Source organism: Octodon degus, unplaced genomic scaffold, assembly GCF_000260255.1.
Source record: "Octodon degus isolate 3935 unplaced genomic scaffold, OctDeg1.0 scaffold00002, whole genome shotgun sequence".
In the NCBI taxonomy this organism is placed as follows: Eukaryota; Metazoa; Chordata; class Mammalia; order Rodentia; family Octodontidae; genus Octodon; species Octodon degus.
The window spans coordinates 4,442,435-4,460,947 of NW_004524578.1; the positions used below are offsets into that span (position 1 = coordinate 4,442,435).

The window sequence follows — 18,513 nt, forward strand, 5'->3', positions numbered from 1 at the left end:
TATCCATCTAGCTATTATTTCTCTCACTTGGCCATCCAGCCATCCATCTAATACACCCACCTGTCCTGTATGTACCCTTATTCATCCATCTTCCATACTTCTTTCCATATACCTATCCATTCATCTGACTACCTATCCTACTGTCCATCCATTGATCCATCGATCCATCGATCCATCGATCGATCGATCCATCCATCCAACCACCCACCCACCAAATACACACTATAAGCTTGTTAACCATCAGCCATCTCCAAAGATGCCAAGACAGTTGGCTTAACTGGGTTGGCACTGGATGGGCTGTGTACACAACTCAACAAGGAAAGAGTCTTCGACATCCCAGCTTCTTGTATTCTTTCATCTTGTCATAAAAAAAGACCCAGTAAAGAAAGAGTTATGCAGGCTCCGGTAAGGATCAAGAAATAGCTTTGTGGTAGAAAAATGGCTGAGATGGATTTGAAAAATATTAATGTGACTACTTTGAACAATCTTAGTTTCTAGGAGAATACCATGTCTGAGTCACCTGCTCCTAAGAAGCTCTTATTTCTGTTGCTGTCCTGAACCTATTTTATGTTGGGTGATATCCCAAGATGCCAAGTTAACGCACAGATGCTTAGGCCATTCTCAAAGTAATCAGTCAGTGACGCATGTGAAAATCACCCAGGAAGAAGAAATTACTGTGAGGAGCATCTCAGTGCAGGGTGATTCACAGGGCCAGCACTAGATGCCACATGTGCAATCTCAGATGATTCTGCAGCGTCTGTATTTCCCAGTCAGCGAATAGGAAAGAAGATAAGCATTTAGCTACTGTCTGAACTGAGGCCGGCCATGCAGTTGCCAGTGGGGCCTTCTGCAGGTTGGTCTGTCCTGCCAGAATGTCCTTTCTCCTGGGTTGGCCTGTGACTTGGCTAGGACCTTGTGGGGCCCAGACCTATGTATGGGCCAGGCTCTTTTACCATTTTTATTCTGTCTGTTTCTCAAAAGCCCTTCTGGCTTGAGCCCGAACCTTTTGCGATGAGCATGGGAGTCAGAGACAACTGTGCTATGGCGAGGGTGGGGTGAATCTGAGCTCAAAAGTGCCAGGCGCTCCAGGACTGCCTGGATGGCTTTAGATCAGACCTCAGCTCTGGTCCTGCAGGCCAGCCTGGGGGAAGGTGGTAGACGGGGCTGGTACCTTCTCATCGTACACTATGCGAGGCCTGATCTCTGGGGCCTGGTAGCCAGGTGTGCCCTCCACACCCAGGGCGCCCTCATGAAAGGACTGTCTCGAGATCCCGTAGTCTGACAGCTTGATGTTGACGTGCTCCTTGACGTCCAGGGACCACACCAGAATGTTGTCCGACTTCAGGTCACAGAAAATGATGTTCTTCTTGTGCAGGTAGGCCAAGCCGGAGGCAATCTGGTAGGCTACTTTTTGTGTTAGCATGTGTCCCAGAGGCATGAAGGAAGAATCTTGAGAAGAAAAAAAAATAACAATTTCAATTTTTTGATAGAACCAAACTGCATTGGAGCAACTATCTCCCCTTCTTTCCTTCTATCTCCTTGCTACAGTTTGTCTTCCAAAGCCCCATGTATTGGGCTCCTGTCCATTAGCTCAGTCTTTTAAATGCCTGCTAACCAAAGCACTCAGCCTCAGGATGCTGTGGTTCGATCCTCAGATCCTCATGCTTTACCAGACCTGCCCTTAAGGCACGCTGAGCCAGAAAAAAAAAATCCTTCCTAAAGCCCTGTGTGTTAATGTTTGGTTCCCAGCCTATAGTTTTTATTGGTAAGTGAGGGTACCTTTAGGAGGTAGAACTCATTGGGAGGAAGTTAGGTCATTGGGGGGCATGGCCTTGAAGAGGATACTAAAACCTAGACCCTCTTTTCCTTTTGCTTCCTGGCAAGTGAGCTGTCCTCGTTGCCACATACTCTAGCCATAATGCGCTGTGATACCACAGGCCCAAAACGGCAGACTCAAGCAACCACGGACTGAAGCCTCTGAAACTATGAGCCTAAGTTAACCTTTGTTCCTTATATGTCGTCGAGCTCAGGTATTTTATCACAGCAATGGAAAGCTGACAAACATATTTCTGGATGTTTTGTGTTCCATGGGCACATCATCAGGACTTTCCATGCTGGATGCCAGGAGGGACAGAAAGTTATCTTAAAGTGGAAGGGGACTTAATGTAGAATGCTCTTCTTCAGGGCTCCTTCACTGCATCTCAGGCCTGGAATTGCTGCCATTTTGCTAAATGAGCAAGGCTCCAAGATCTCAGAGTTTGTCTCAGGCCATCTCTGCTCTGCTGGCAAGAGGTGAGCTTCAAGTCCAGGATGCCACTAAAATATTTATTTTTGAGGCTGAAGTGATTGATTTATACAGTATACCTTCCCCAGTCAAAAGCCAGCCACTACCTTTTTTTTGGCAGCAGTTTGGATTTTGGTTACCTATTTCTCCTTTTTAAAATTTTTTTTTAAAATTTTTTTAGGGAAGGGTCTACAGGGTGTTCAGGGTCTCACTACTAGATTGGACTTGTAGTGATCTACCTGTTCACAGCCTCCCAAGAGCTGGGATTATAGGCGCATGCCACCATGCCCAATCTCAATCCCCAGCTCAGTGTGCTCCGGGTGTGGGACTGGCATGGCAGGCCTGGGGATCAAGCCCCCCGGGCCCGGTGCCTGCTTGTAGGCACTTTAATCCGCTGAGCTATTTGGCCGGCCCACCTATTTCTCAAAGTAAGTTATCCTTAAATTTCTTTAAAGAGTAAGCTATGACATAACTGACGTCAAGTCTCAGCCTTAACCATGATGGCAAAGAGCAAGGTGCATTATGGGTAGAGGAAGGATTAGCTACACACCCCTGGGCCTAACAAGGATTGCCTTATTTGGAGCCTGATGACCTCCCAGTGAGGACTGTTAATATCCTTTCACAGGCAAGTGAATCGGGACTGTTAAATGTGATACATCAACCTGATTGAATAAAGCAAAGCACACTGCTGGGTAGCACATGGAGGCATCGCCCGGGTCACAGAGGAAGCAGTCTCATGGGTCATGGCAGAATGAGGAGCTGGAACCTGGGCCTGCTGTCTCCAACGCATAAACTCCTCAGGCTGGCTACTATGGCTGCTATCACTGTTGGTACCAGGTAAGATGATGGGTGTGGGACCGGGCATGTGCTGGGCATCACAAGGCACCTCTAGTTCTACTGTGGCACCCCATTCAGCTAGGCCAGGCAGGAGGGAGTTCTGGACCCCTGACCTTCCTGAGGCTGCCCAGCCAGCTCACGTTTCTGGTGGCCCCCAGGAGCACAGCCCAGGCAGCCCCTTGTGGATGTTCTCTGAGGGAGGGCGGGTACCTCTTGCATTCTCGGACAGCACAGTATTGAGGCTGCTGAGTGGGGCGAGCTCCAGGGCAAAACAGAGTGGGTGGATGCTGATGCCGACAAGCGCCACAATGCACGGGTGGTGCAGGGCATGCAGCATGCTGGCCTCTTGCCGGAACTCCGAGAAGTTCTTCATGGCGTCTGTGGCCCGCAGGTGCCTCAACATGGTATCTGCAGGGTGAGACAGGAGCACAGCCATCAGCCACCCAAGGAGGACGGTGCTGCAGGGCACATGCTGCCCACTGGACCCAGGGCTAGTGACACCCAGCCTGACCTCACTAGGGTGCCACGCAGCGACTCATGACATAGGGGCCTGCAGCACTGAGAGCCACCTCACAGGACCTGGCTCAGGTGGGGGCAGGGTTCCTACTCTCAGGCACATGGTACCTGGTAGACTGCAGCACTGCTGCCCAGAATTTGGCCTCAAAAGGTGACTTTATAGGTGACCCCAAGACCTCTCCTCAGGTGCTAACATGGCCCTGTCATTCGGCAGCTCCTGTGCAAGCAGTTCCTAAGGCTCACTTGGCCCCTTGCTGGAAGACTGCCATGTGACCATCCTTGTCACCGAGAGGGGCTCTGTGGCCCTGAATCGCCCTGGCTGCCAGCAGTCTGTGGGTCCCAGTTATACCTTACTGCTTTTGCATCCCTGTGTCTCACTTAGAACCTGGCCCAGGAGATGCAGAGGATGATAAGGTCTCTTCCTCTCCCTCATAGACACTGGGCATTGGGCCACTGTCAGTGGCCTGATTCCCTGGTAAGTAGCCACGGGCCACCAAAGATGGAAAGCACCACTGTTCTTTGATCACTGCCGGTGAGAAGTGGCACAGCCACTGGCTGGGACAGTCATTTTCAGATCAAGAGAGAAAGGGCTGCAGTCAGTGACAGGCAATTCCAATACAATGCTACACCCCTCTTGCAAAGCCCTTGAAATTCACCCCCAAATGAGGGTCTTCAGGAGACTGTGGAGGGGTCAGGACATACCTACCAGATTGTGACTGGCTCACACAGGAATACCTGGCTGAGGCCACCAGGCAGGGTGCGGCCAGGTCCTGCTTATCTTTGTAGGGGTGGTAGGTGGGGAGAAATATCCAAATTCATCTATCTGGAGCACCTAGCTCACACCAGCGCAGGAGGCAGCTCCAAGGGGTCTCCTAAGGAAGGCCCCTCTTAGGCCAGACTGCCCATCCCCCAAGGGCCAGGCACGTCCTGGGCACAGGGCAGGTAGAAAGACCAAGGAAGGGAATCTCTGAGAGTGACTTCCAGACCCTGCTTGGTCTGGCCCTCTAGCATGTCCCCAGCCTGCCTGGCAGAAAGTCCTGAGCCCACGCTGGTCTGGCCCACCTCCTTCACTGCCTGCCTTGCTTCTGTGTGACCTCAGGTCTCCCTAAGGTGGCACGGAGGGAAGAGAGGAAGCAACATCTGCACAACACAGAGCTGGGCCAGGGCTACGTTACCTGCCGGCGCATTAGCGAAATTCTTGAATTTCTTGATGTCGAATCGCTTCACAGCCACGGGCTGGCCCTGGTACCGGGCCCGGTAGATCACGGTGCCGCTGCCCCCTTGGCCCAGAATGCTGCTCTCATCCTTGCTGTGCTCCAGCTTGCTGTTCTCCAGGAAAAGCCTGTGGATGTCCAGCTCAGGCTCAGCCTGGAGCCCTGACCCTGGGTGGGTGCCAGGCTGGGCATTTAGTCCCATGACGGACAGATGCCGTTCCGAGCTGTCCGTGAGGCTGGACGGATCTGGCCTAACCCTACCACCTGCCAGCCGCAGCCCTGGGCCGCTTACGCAGCCTGGCCAGGCCTCGGTTACTTCTCAGGAAAGCAGGCTTACAGCAGGAGCCGCCCAAGAGGTGCCGGTGCTACCTGGCTCCAGGGCAAGCTGCTGAACATGGTGGGGAACAATGAGGGTCTTCTCGGGTGTTTTCTTCTGAAAGGTTTTGTGCTTTGAGAGCTGCCTCCCTCAGCTAAACTGCATCGATGCACCCCAGGTTAGTCCTGTCTGTACTCGGGGTTATGCAAAGGCTGTAAGCACACGCTGCTGTGCAGAACTTCTGCTCTGCATGACCTGGGACCAACAATTGGGGCTGTCAGCATCCTGGTCTATGCATTTGAATCTCAGGAAGACAAAGTTCCTGTTAGCTTTTTGGATATGCTGCCAGTTGCCCTTGGGCCACCTGGCCTTCTCTGTCGATCTGCAGGCTCTTGACTAAGCCCAGGTGGACATGGGCAAAGGCCTCGAGGCTTCTTGGCAGCCCAGCCAGTGCCAGGGCAGAATGTTCAGGGTGGCAGGCCCTCCACAGGCTCAGACTGTCTGGGCTTCAGGGGCTGGTATGCAAGACCCGGGCCTTTGTGGGCACCCTGCACTCCCCACCCATCTCCAGGACCTCACTGGGATGCCCTGACTCTGCCTCTTATTCCTTGATGCTTCTTTTTCTTTAGGAACAGTGAGGCGAAAGAAAGCATGATGTAAGCAAGGAGGATGCGCAGACGGGCGGGAGGGCGTGCGGGGCGACGACTGCCTACTCTGCTGAGGTCCGCTGAGCTCCTCACAAGGACCCTGCTGGGGGCCTCACTGTCCAAGCCAGGTGGGTTTCACAGGCCATCCAACTCTCCCTGCGCCTTTGGGGGCAGACTCTGCAGATACTTGCTCTCAACTGCGACAGCTCTGCACCCACTGCGGCCCTCGGGGGCCTGGCGGAAAGCAGTCTGGGGCTGTTCTCCATAGCCACCTGCCTGGGAAGGGTAGGTGCTTGGGAGCTCCACAGGATGGGCCCAGAAACGGGCTGGGAGCCCTCTGTCAGGACTCAGGCAGACTAGAGTGGGACTCTGCTGAACACTGAGCCTGAGGGCCCCCAGCTGGAGTGCAGAGCCCCTCTGCTGCCCTGGGAATGTTCTGCACATTACTGCGCTTCCCAATGTCCTGCCAAGAAACTGTGCTCGATGCAGCAGCCTGAGATTAGGTCCGAGGCACCAGGGACAGCCCCAGCTGGCGTTTCTAACTGCAGATAATAAATTCCACTCTCAATTGGGGTCTCTAAGCTGAGTCATAAACATAACAAGATTCAGCAAATAAATCAAAACTCTAAAACTCTGGGGGGCCCTCCAAGGGCATCTCCTTTAATAAACTGGGTTTGTGTTTACACAAAACTGCACATGGTCTCTGAGAACTGAACCCTCCTGTCAAAGCTCTGCGAAGAGTGGTGTCCACACCCACCCAGGAGGTTCCTGGGGACCCTGGAAACAGTCAGGGGAGGAATCTTCCAACACAGGAACCATCTCATTTCTTTTTCTATTATCATTTGGTGCTGGGGATGGAACCCAGGGCTGTGTGTATACTGCTTCATCACTGAGGTCACCCCCAGATCTTTTTTAATTTAATAGATTCATCCAGAAGCATTCCATGGAACCCCAATGCACTGAACTTACATTGTCTCCACACCTACTTGGAGCAACACAGAAATATGACAGTACAAACGTTCTTATGAAAAAGCTTAACTTTTGTTAAGTACAATTGATAGGCATTATGGTGTACCCTTTTCCCTCCGCGTGGAACCCAGGGCCTTAGCACTGAGCCACATCTCCAGCCCTTTCCTGTGTTGTATTTCAACACATGGTCTTGCTAAGTCACTGAGTTGCCCAGGCTGGGTTTCTAATCCTCCTGCCTCAGCCTCCCAACACCACTGATGCCCACAGTCTCTGGGGACAGAAATCATAGCTTTAGGGTTCCCATTCATCAAAGATGATGGTATCTTTTACTGATGCCTTGGATTTATGGCCATTTCCTGCTGGGTTGGGACAAGAAAATGTTTTCTCCAGGGTTCTCTTTCCAGTTATCATAAAGATAAGCTGAGGCAGAATAACTCTAAGAACAGAGTTAGAGGATCCCAATGCTTGGCCTTAGGGTGGCAGATGGGGGTGGGCATTTGGAAACAAGGAGAATGAAGCTGAAGGTGGGAAACACTGCCTTCCTCTGAGGCCTGGGAGCACGGCTATGGCTACAGTCTGTGCTCCAACCTGCAGTGGGGCAGGAGTCGGTGGAAAGGAGCATGAACTTCTGGGAGGGGAAGAACACGCAGGAGCCACCTGCAGCTCCACCTGCAGCTCCACATGCAGAGACCCGTGCTGAGGCCTCTGACGTGCTAGACCAATGGCTCCAGGCAGCCTAGGATGCAACTTAAGTCTCTGAGATTTGGTGACAAGCAATGACCGTGGTGGTTGCTGTCACCTGCACATGGGGCCACCAGGCAGTGACCCACTGACCTACTGGAACCCTACAGTGAGAAGCACAGTCCTGGGGGCTGGGGAGATAGCTCAGCAGACTAGAGCGCCTGCTTGGCAAGCTTAGGCAAGTACAGGTACCACAGTTTGATCCCTGGCATCACACGCCATGCCAGCCCTACCCCCAGGGCAGGCTAAGCTGGCCACAGAGTCTGGGGGTAGTGGCACGTGCCTGTAATCCCAGCACCGGGGAGACTGAAAATAGGAGGATCACTATGAGTCTGAGCTGCGTAGTGAGACCCTGAAACAACCAAATACATAAAAAAAAAAAAAAGCACAGTCCTGTGGCCTGCCCTGTGCCCGAGGAGGGGCCATGGCAGCATACCTGGCAGGGAAGTCGGTCATGAACAGCTCAGGCACCAGCTCCTGGAGTGGCACCGGGAGGTCTGGGTGTTTGGGGCAGGAGATAAAGTCACGCTCGATGGCCGTCAGCACGCAGTCCTCCATGTCGAAGTACTGCACGTCCTCCGACTTCCCACTGGGGTCAGCATGTTGCACCCAAGACGTCTCACAGACTGGGCAGGGCACGTACTGCTCCATGAGGGGGGTCCCATCACTTTCAGTGGCCGTCAGGGCTAAAGGGGACAGACCAGGAGACAGCTCACGCGGAGTAGCTGAGCAGCACCCTGTGGGTGGCTTTCAGTGCAGGGTTGTGTCTGTCCTTGGCTGGACCCCAGGAAAGCCAAGTGCCACACACTAGTAGTGTCTTTTCAAAGAGTGCAACTGTCAATCCAGGAAGCTTCACCGCAGAGAGGGTGGGGCCGCTGCTCGGAGCGGAGGTCTCACCGCCATGCAGCCCTGGGCAGGCTGGCAGAAGGGGGCGAGGAGGGGCCCGGGATCCCGCCTGCATGGGGAATGGCTTGATCTGAGCCCCACTTCAACAGCTACTGCGCAAAGCACCGCTCTACAAGTCAGAAACACAGGCTGGCGACAGCGACTAACCAGGATGCCATCCAGAAGACAAACGCAGGGTTAACGAGGACGCATTACAGCAGAGAAAAGTGTGTTACTGACGTGGTATGCCTGACAGGAGACCACTTTTCTGTGTGCCTCCACTGGGAGGTGCCAAGAAACGTCCTCTGAAGAATCCCGTGGGGTTCCCTTGGGACGGCGGGCAATGACCTGCCTTGGGCAGGAGGAGGTGGACACCTGGACTTCCAGTGTATGTTTGGTTCTGCAGGTGTCCTGCTAAGAGGGGCTGCTGGCCATGCGCTGGAGGTGCTGGCTCCGGGACACTTGGTCTCCAGTGCTCTGCTGAGTCTGTCTCAGGTGTCTGCCCAGTGGATTCATCTGTTAAATTCCCCAGCACTGCTGGGGATGGGCACCACCTGGTGGGGGCTGCACAGCACCTGGAGGGCTGACATGGGCCTGGGGCACCCTTGGATGCTCAAGGGCCCCATTCTGCCACAGCCTCCACCAGGGGCAGTTTTCTCTGAGAGCTGCTTCTCAGCCATGTTTCCTTGTGGATCACCCTTCCTACCTCACCTAAGGGCCCCCAGCCCTACAGGAACCCAGGCCCTGCCATCTTGCCTATTCAGAGGGCCTGCTGCCTCTTCCGTAGGTGCTATCCCTGATACTCTCTTGGAGGCCAGTTTTGCATAGGCGAGGAGGCTGCTCAGAAAAAGCTGGGGACAGTGTTGGGATCCCAGCCTGCTCTCCACTGGCTCAATGTCCAGTCTTTGGAGGGCTCACCCAGCTGCCTGGTCCTGCTCCCAAAAAAACTCATCACTGCAGGTCACTCTGAGGTTTTGTCTCTGCCCCAGGAGCAAAACAGAGGACCTCGAGGGAGGGCAGATGTCCTTTAAGTGAGACCATCTCTGTGGAACCTTCAGGCACAAAGAAGTATTTTCTTTGGGTGAAGTGGCAGCTGTCAATAGATCCAAAGGGTCTGAGAAGGGCTGTGTGGGTGGGTGGAGCTGCACTGGGGCGAGCAAGGGAGGCTGGGAGAACAGGGCCCCTCAGCAGTGGGTGCTCCCCTCCCTTCCTGCTCTGCTGCACAGGGCAGTCTGTGCCCACCGGCTCCCCCTAACGTCAGTCGCCCTGCTGAAATGTGAACACACCACACTGCGGCCTCACATGAGCAAGTCCGTGGCCATGGACAAGACTGGGAGCCATTCTTTTCCCATGTGCATGCTTGGGCAGGAGCCCTGCCCTGTGGGGGCTGAGCCCATGTCTCCCCGCAGCTTTCCCCGGCCAGGTTGGACTCTGGGGACCAGGGCTCTTATCAAAGAGCTAAGACACCACCTGCTGGTTTGTGTAGGCTGAATCGCGGACGGATTCCTGTTCCCCCAAAGAAACAGCCCCACCTTGACTTGGAAAGAAATCTGAGCATGATCAGAGGGTGGTTCTAGCATGTTCTCTTACCGGGAAACCACTGATCAATCAAAGAATTCACGTGATCTGTGATGAACGCCATCGCCGAGAAGTCCCTCATTTCTGATTGGCAGATGATTTTAATCCCACCGCTCTTTTTCTTTTTCCAGTTCACATCGGAAGACTCCACGCTGTCACCCAGAAACAAAAAGAGGCCCATGGGGATCCTGTTGAGCAGAGCTTGGGGGAGCTCCCTGTCGGTGTCCCCAGAGCTCTTGGGGACTCCTCTACTCACGTACCCCTGTTGGTGGTCCCGCTTCATCTTTGCCCCCATAACCAGAAGTTTACAGTAAGGCTGTTCAGGTGGGTCTGGGCCTCAGGTGTGACCCCCCGAAGCTCCTTTACTCTCAGGACATTGTGCCCATGCATTAAGTGGAACCTTAACTTTAAGTGAGACCATCTCTGTGGAACCTTCAGGCACAAAGAATGGCTCAAACCAGAAGGCTGAGAAGATACTTTCCCCTCTCCCTTTCTTCTCACAGAGCTAAAGATTCCTTTGAAAAGTTCACTGTAGACAGTGAATGATCTTAGGTGTTGATCACGCATTGTGTCTATTCAGCTGAATATACGTGTCTTCCTCTTTAGTTAGAAGAGAAGAGCATCTCGCTAGGTCATGGGGTGGGGTCAGGCTGAGGACTCAGGCGTCCTCTCCCTACTGGCCTGGCTCCTTGGCTTGACGATAGCCCTAGCTCCGTGACCAGGAGGTGCCAAGGCTGCTGCCACAGCTGCCCTGCCTCTCCTGTCCTGCGGCAGGCGTGAGCTCGGGGACGTGGACAGGGATGGATGTGCGTTTCTAGCCAGCAGCTGCTATGAGCTCCTCTTGGGAGCAGGATTCTGACCCAAGCAAGTGAGGGGTCTTGTGGGCCTGTCACAGGGTCCCAGCCCACCCAGGCGGTGGGCTTCTCAATGCTCCCACCTGAGGTAGCCCCCATCGAAAGTGACCAGGAGCCCTTCCTGCCAGTAGATGGTCTGATTTCTTTTCACTCTGAATGTGCTGCAGCGGTTTCTCTGGTTTCCTGTAAAGCTGTAAATGGTGACTTTCCTGTTTCTGCTTTTAGTATTCTTCTTGTTTTCAAAAAGCTGAAAGACAGAGAGAAAAGACCCTGCTTGAGCATTCCGGCTCTGTGCTAGCCCTGCGTGGAGCGCTAGCGGCTGGCGGGGCCCCGTCTTGATAAATCACCACAGGCCCCACCGCCTCCTCCCACGCCCGCGGCACACCCGCTGCCAAGTTCCCGCTACATGGCTGGGAGGGGTCTCCAGGGTACCCTGGGAACCGATTTTTCCAAGCAGTTGGAAATAGGCTTTCCTTAAGAAAAACTTTCATTTCCTGACTTCACAAGCAATGTGGCAAGACAAAGATGTAAGGGAGAAAATGCAGTACCAGTGAAACACTAACCAGAGAGATCATTGAGATGCTGGTATCTGCAATCCTAGGCTTTTTCCTATCTACATATATGTTTAAAAAGCACCTGAGTCCATATTAAATCCCTAACTTTGTATACTTTTGGGCTGAGGATGTAGCTCAGGGGCAGATCTTGACTGCTGTGCTGAAGGCATTTGGTTCAATTCCAATACCACCACACACACACACACACACACACACACACACACAAAGCACACTTCAAAAAACACCATTTCTTACAGAATTAAAAACTCACTTAAAATTCAGTTTTCTAAAGCTAAGAAGTGTATTAATTTCTCAAACAATTCCCTTCTATTGCACATTTAGGTTGATTCCAACCTTTTTGCTCTTTCAGATGTGCTATAATGAATCTGCACAATGCAGAGATTTCCTTGGTTTCAAGAGGTGGCCTTCACTCAGAAAGTCAGCAGTGGGATGACAGATGAAAGGGTCTGCCTGCTGCAAGGCTCTGGATGCACACAGAGGACCTGGCTTTTGAAATGAGACGGTCCTACAAGGTGACCGCAAATGTCCCTCTCTGGGTCAGGCGATGCAGGTTAGCTCTTTGCTAATTAGCTCTTTGCTAATTCTGCAGGCACCAAGTGGCATCTCTGCTGTGTGAATCTGGATGCCTGTGATTACTGATGAGACCAAACCCTGTTGGCTGTCACCAGTCTGAATTTCAATAGAATTCTTTGCAAGGCCTGCTGCTGCTGACAAGGACGGCTGCCCCTGTGCCCAGCTGGGTCTCACTTGTGTGTTTCCTGACCCGCCTCCCCCAGAGCTTGGCAGGACAGAGTTCAAACAGAGGGCAGAGAGCCGTGCAGACCCCACCGGGCACCCACCCTTTCAGCTGGAGCGAACTCCCAGCCTCATGCACAAAGCTGCCTGCTAACGCAGGCTGCAACTCTGCTCAATTTCCAAGCTCTTGCTTTCACTGTTGCTCCCATTTTAATAAGATGGAAAGATCAAAGAGCATCTTTATTGCACCACGAAGTTATAATTTAATAAGGTGCTCTAATTAAAATGCCAAAAGGAAACTCACACAGAAGTCAGTGTCAAAAGGATACAGGACCAGGGTTTCTGCCATGAAGAAACTATAGAGTGCATCAGTCCCCCAGAGTGCTCATCAGAAGCAGACTGTAGGGCTCTACCCTGGAGTTTCTGAGCTTTGTATTGGGACCTGAGAATCTGAATACCTCAGAAGTTCTCATGCTATTCTGTTGGCCTCTGAACCCACTCTGAGAACCACTGTCCTTGGTAACTGTTACTTCCATGCGTTCTCTTACGTGAAGTTAATGTGGCCTACTCAGGCCTCCTCTCCGTAACCCGCAAGACAGTGCTGCAAGACAGTGCTTTGCGCTGGTTCTTCATTACCCCAGTGGGATAATGCGCCACTGCGGGGCGGAGCCACTGCAGGCTCCGGTGGAACATGTCTATAATCTCAGCATTCTAGAAGGCTGGCATAGAAGGGTCAGCAAGTTAGAGTCCAGCCCTAGAGAGTTAGTGAGCCTCTGTTTTAAAAATTAAAAAAAAAAAGGTTGAGAGTTATAGTTCAGTACAACGACCCTGTGTTTAGGGGTTAGGGAGATAGCTTGGTAGTTTAAGCACCTGCCTGGCAAGCACAAGGACTCAGGTTCAATCCCCGGTACCACATGCCTTGCCAGCCCTGGAACACCAGCTGTGCCGTGCCAGTCGCTGAAACTGGGCATGGTGGTGCACCCATGAAATACCAGCACTGGGGAGGCTGAGACAGGAGAATCACTTTGAGTCTGAGCTGCATAGTGAGACCCTGTACCAAATAAATACATAAATAAAAGATTTTTTTAAAAAAAGACTCTACATTCAATCCCTAGGACACACACACACACACACACACACACACACACACACACACACCCCTGAGATTCTGGTTTCAGTGGGCTAGGAGGTCTGTGTCGCCTAATGCAGCCAGGATAGCAAGGTCAGATTCCAAGGCCAGGGGCCAGTGCTGAATGGTTGGAAATGCCCCTTCCTGGCCTTGGTCCTGCAGGAGTCAGAACCGCTAGAGGCGGGCCCAGCATGTGTGCTCCTTGCCTGTCAGAGCGAGCCCTCCAGGGGGCCTGGGGCAGCCAGTCCTCTAGAAACACTGCTGTGCCTCAGCCAAGTGTGACTGAGGTGGTGTTCACAGGACGGTGCAGGGATCTGAGCCAAGCTTGCCTCCGGGCCCCAAGTCACCAGCCTGGCAGTAGGGAATTCAATCAGCTCCCACTAACAAAAACAGCATGTCCCTCCCTATGGCTGCAGGCGCCTGTCAGCATGCGTCCCTGTGCAGAGCCCCCAGCTACCTGCAGATCCATTTCGGCCAAGCTGATCAGCATCCGTGCTATGAACCTTTGCCAGAAGCCAACGGGCACGAAGCTCATTTTAAACACCCGCTGGATGGTGTTGGCTGTAGGGTGCCTCATGCCATGAGTGTCCAGGCCAGGCTTGGATGGAAGGAGGTGTGGCAGGAGGTAGCTGAAACACATCAAGTGGACTGGTGACTAGTGTGGCCTAGGTTCCTCAGATGGCTGTCCTAGTGGTAGGGCCATCCCCCCAGGGCTTGGGCTGCCACAGCACCTTTCTAACAGAGCCTTTGGGGTCCTGGTTTCAAACAAGAGGGTGATTTATATGCTGAGAATAAGTGCTCTAAAGGAAAAAGCAAAGACGGGCACAGTGAAGATATTTAGCGAGGTTTCCAAGAGAGAGACTTGGATGAGGTGCGGCGAAGACGTAAGGACATCTGTGGTCGTAAAAATGCCAGACACAGCAAGCTGGAGTCGATTCTGGGCAGACTCGGCTGCGGGTGGGGCCTCACTTAACACTGACTTCGGTTGGTGAAGGGAAACCAAGTACAGCTGCACCGTGCTAAGGACAACACAGACATCGGGGTCGGGATAACTTTTGGGGGGCCTTGGGAGTTGTTTATAGTTTTGGCCAACTGAGATGACGCAATGCCTTAAAAGTTAGAAGGCAGCTGTTTTGTGCACAAGAAGGACATTTTATGAGTACACTTGTGGTCATCATAAAAACGCTGTGTCACGTGGGACCAAGGCATCCACATCTGTGGTTCTTTCCAAGCAGCTGAAACTTGGGAGGTCCTTCCAAGCGTGTGCCTCCTCTATGTGCTGGGAAGTGTGGGGGGTATAGGGTGGGCACAGGCAGGGGCAGCCCCCTGATATGCAGAGCTGGACTCTAACAAAAATCTTACCTTCAGCTCTCCTCACCCTCTTAAGACAAATACATTTCAGTCCAATAAATGTCTCTAGAACTTTCTGGAAAGGACTCCCTCAAATCTTCCACAGTTGGCCCTTTATATCTATGAACAGCTGGGGGTTCAAACCACTTCAGGTTGAAAACATTTTAATACACTCTGTCTGTACTGGACCTGTTCAGATTTCTCCTTCCCATCACTTCCTAATCAGTACTGTCTTACACGGCATACACACTGTGTGAGGTGCTCTGCGGCACCTAAAGGTGGTGGGGTGCATGGACCTCGTAAAGATTCTAGGCAAATTGTCAGGCCTGACCCCAGAGAGATCTTGCTGCCTCCTACAAACAACAACAGCCCAGGCTGCCCTCAGTAAATAAGAATTTGTAGCCATAAAGAAATTTAGGGCTGGACCCACACAGTCTTCCTGAAGACTAAGCTTTATATGCATACCCGGGCTGGTCACCCTTGCATCTCTGACCTCAAGCATTCTGTCCAGATTCTTTGAGACTATGACCCCCAGCCCCAAGCCCTGTATATACATCGCCTCCCCTCCAGATATTTGCTGATGTCATTCTGCTTTCAGCTGCCTGTATGCAGATGCAATTAAATTTACTCTTTCCTGCAGCCTCAATCTCTGGGCGTTTCCTCACATGCATTAGCACAAATACGATGGCATTTTATGAGAGAGACTTGAACATCGGTGGATGCTGGTATGCTCCTGGGGTCTTGGGACCTACCCCTATTGCTACTGAGGGACAACTGTACAAGGACACCCCATGACAGCCCAGAAGCCTGATTATAGAGGTACAAATGCCTCCCTCTGTGTCTTGAGCACACTCAGGAAGGGAAGGCATCCCTGCCAGGCTGGTGGGGATGGACGGGCTGCGGTGATCCAGGGCACACAGATGGGCAGCCCTGAGGTTCCTTTCTGTTATTTCAGGTCTCAGGTGAAAAGACACTGCTGACCACTGGGCTAGGTGGTACTTTCTTCACCCCTGCCTCTCCGCCCTAGCATCTGTCTTATTTCCTCAATGCTGAAAATGCCTTGTTTATCTATCTATTCAGTCTGTATCTCTCAAATAGGACACCCTGGCCAGAGTCTACCGCCATGTCCTGTTACTCCAGCCACCCGTATCATGCCAGCTTCACACAATCGCTTACTCTAGCTGTGCCCGGTGGGCGTGGCTTCCTGCCTTTGGGGTGCCTTGTTGGTGCATGCCTGGCAACGGGAAGGAACCCACCCGGTGCCCTGCTCACAGCACAGCGTGCACACAGAGCAGCTGCCTAGTGAGATTTCTGAAGGCAGAGAGGGTTTAGAAGCTGGCCTGGAAGATTACAGATCTGAGTGGCCACAGGAGCCCGAGCCCAAAGGGGGCAGCATTCCCGCGGAGACACTGCTTGTCAGAGAGCATTTAGGACTTGTGAAGGGCTGTGCCGGGTGAACAGAGAGCGAGCAGGATCAGGCTGCAGAGGTGAAGTATTCGGACTTGATGAGCAAGAATCACTCATACTCCAGGCAGGGCCCAGTGTCTGTCCTCGGGAGCCGGACAGGCTCATGCCACCTGCTGAGACGAATCAGCTGTGGCTCTCTGGGCCTTGCCCAGGGGATTCGCAACTGTTGTCTAGAAGTGCAAACCCTCCAAGGCAAACCTCTCTCTCAGGAGGTGCACCAAGCCCCAACGCTGCCCAAGGGACTAGCGGGCTGGCAGACTGTAATGGAGGACCCAGCTCCAAAGGTGCAGCCTGTATGTCTGACTGCATCGCTGCAGGGATCGTAGTGTGGACCTTCCAGGAGCTTACGGCCCAAGCAGCTGGAACGTGTCTAGGCCCGAGGGGGCCACCATGCCTGTGCCGGGATGGACAGTGTTGGTCGTTGTGTGGAACCAGGCACTCTGGCTGTGCGTACTGAGACATCAGATGCCTGGGCAGCGCTGAGGGGTGGGAGACACAGTTCTAAGTACCTTAGGTTACTACCTACGGTAATCCTCACAACAGCTGCAGTACTAGCTGGGGGCAATGTCTTCACCACTTTATGGAGAAGGACAGACCCGGGCAGGCTGGCCTGTTCTCACCCACTGCACAGTGAGCCTCCTCGAGCCCTGGCAATGTGCTGGCTGATCTTATCACCCAACAAAACACATAGACAAAAAGGCAGATACAGATGCATCAGTTTTCCGCCTTCAGGATCTAGACAACTGGTTTCCTTTACTGAATGCCAGCCTCTTTCTCTAATCCACTGAAAAAACAACCAGAAAGCTCTCAGATCTTGGTTTTGTAAACTCCCAGGCTCCCTAATCCTGAACTTTTTTTAATGGACCAACGCCAAGGACAACACCCGTGGCATGGGGTGAAGGGATGGGGGTGTTGAATTCCCCTCTGTGGACTCTCCTTTTAGGACCCAGCTCACGGCCCCCATGAAGCCGGGTTAGGGGTGAGTGGAGCCTCAGACAGGCTCAGGCCAGGAGGCTGTCTACGCCAACAAAGCCTCTGGACTGGCCACACAAGGCCCAGGCCAGTGGCCCAGGACTTCCAGTGGGCACTGAGGGGCTCTGGAGCCAGGAAGCAGGGAGGCTGTGGGGCCTAGGAAAATACATAACAGTGGCCTGTGGATTTGGGATGAGGCTGCTGCCTCCTGGCCAACATCAGCGCCAAGCCCAGCCAGTGGGTGAAACAAATGAGGAGGTCTCGAGTGCTGAGCTGGTCTAGGGGTGTATCACCCAGACTGTGCAGCGACCAGGGACCCGCCTGCTGAGAAGGAAGGAAAGGGAGAAGGGGCCTTCTTCCAGAGGCCACCCGCCCTGCTGGGCTGTGGCGTCACCTGTCATTGGCGACGGGTAGGGCGATCTCAAACTTGGCCAGGAACTGGAAGTACTGCTCCTCAGTCTGCTGCGTGAAGCCCGTCCCCACCAGCAGCATCCTGAGGTCCTCTGCGCGGATCACCCCGTTCTTGGCCACCGAGCGGGAGCCTTTGATGTTGAAGATCCTCTGCAGACACTCGGACAGCCAAATGGGGTCGAGGAAGTAGAGGTTCCTCAGCCCGCGGCTGGTGTCGGGAAAGTGCAGGAGTGAGCCCGTTTCTATGAGGAAGTTGATGGCTGCCGGGGCCAGAGAGGAGCAGCGTTAGTGGGGGGCCAAAGGGACTCTGTGGCGACCCTGTTCCCAAGGAGGTCCAGTAGCTGACACTTCCTAGGAAGGAACTGGTGCACGCTGGGCCCTTCAGGTGGGCAGGCAGCCCAAGCTGAAGCTCCCCAGGGGACCCTGGACTCTTGCCAACACCCTGGGCCTAAGGGTCGTGGCCAGCCCAGGTGATACCCTTTCTTCTAGAATTCCATCTTTGCAAAAGCTCTATGTGCCCGAATTGACTCATGGCCCTAAAATACAACACTGAGGCCTACATAGGTCATGGGTGGCTGTGCACAGGGCTTCCAAGGCCCCGACTCGCCTGCCAGAGATTGAACGAGGCAGCGCTCCACCTCCTCCCTCCAGCTCTCTCCCTGAGAACAACGTCTCCTTCGTGATTCATATGGTGCCATATTTAAAAAAAAATGTTAAGTTCAAAAAATGAGTGATTTTCCTATTTCAAATGACTCTTGCGCACAGTGCTGGTGTGCCTTGCGGAGACAACTCTTGGATTCCATAAACACTGTTCAGGCACCAATTACAGGTGCTGTCGGCCACAAGGTCTGTGTTAACGAGCCAACCACATATGCCACATAAGGCACCCTGGAACAGCGGGGCAGCCTAGCACACTGGTGCACACTTAGCCTCCCAGCACTGCGGGAGGCTGGGCCAGGAGGGGACCAAGCCTGGGACCAGCCTGGGCAACTTCGTGACTTAGCAAGATCCTGTCTGAAATCAAAAGGAGTGG

The 18,513-nt window shown here is 53.2% G+C and overlaps 1 protein-coding gene across 1 annotated transcript in view; it reads right to left on the reverse strand.

Annotated features, from left to right (window-relative positions):
* Positions 1–18,513, reverse strand: part of Lrrk1 (leucine rich repeat kinase 1) — a 134,949-nt gene that overhangs the window by 11,846 nt on the left and 104,590 nt on the right. The window contains exons 20-27 of the mRNA XM_004623448.2: positions 17,464–17,740; positions 13,738–13,909; positions 10,925–11,088; positions 10,000–10,139; positions 7,961–8,210; positions 4,813–4,979; positions 3,332–3,529; positions 1,172–1,449 (exon numbers count right to left, since the gene is read on the reverse strand). Coding sequence (XP_004623505.1) covers positions 1,172–1,449; positions 3,332–3,529; positions 4,813–4,979; positions 7,961–8,210; positions 10,000–10,139; positions 10,925–11,088; positions 13,738–13,909; positions 17,464–17,740 — 1,646 coding nt within the window. The remainder of the gene's footprint in view (positions 1–1,171; positions 1,450–3,331; positions 3,530–4,812; positions 4,980–7,960; positions 8,211–9,999; positions 10,140–10,924; positions 11,089–13,737; positions 13,910–17,463; positions 17,741–18,513) is intronic.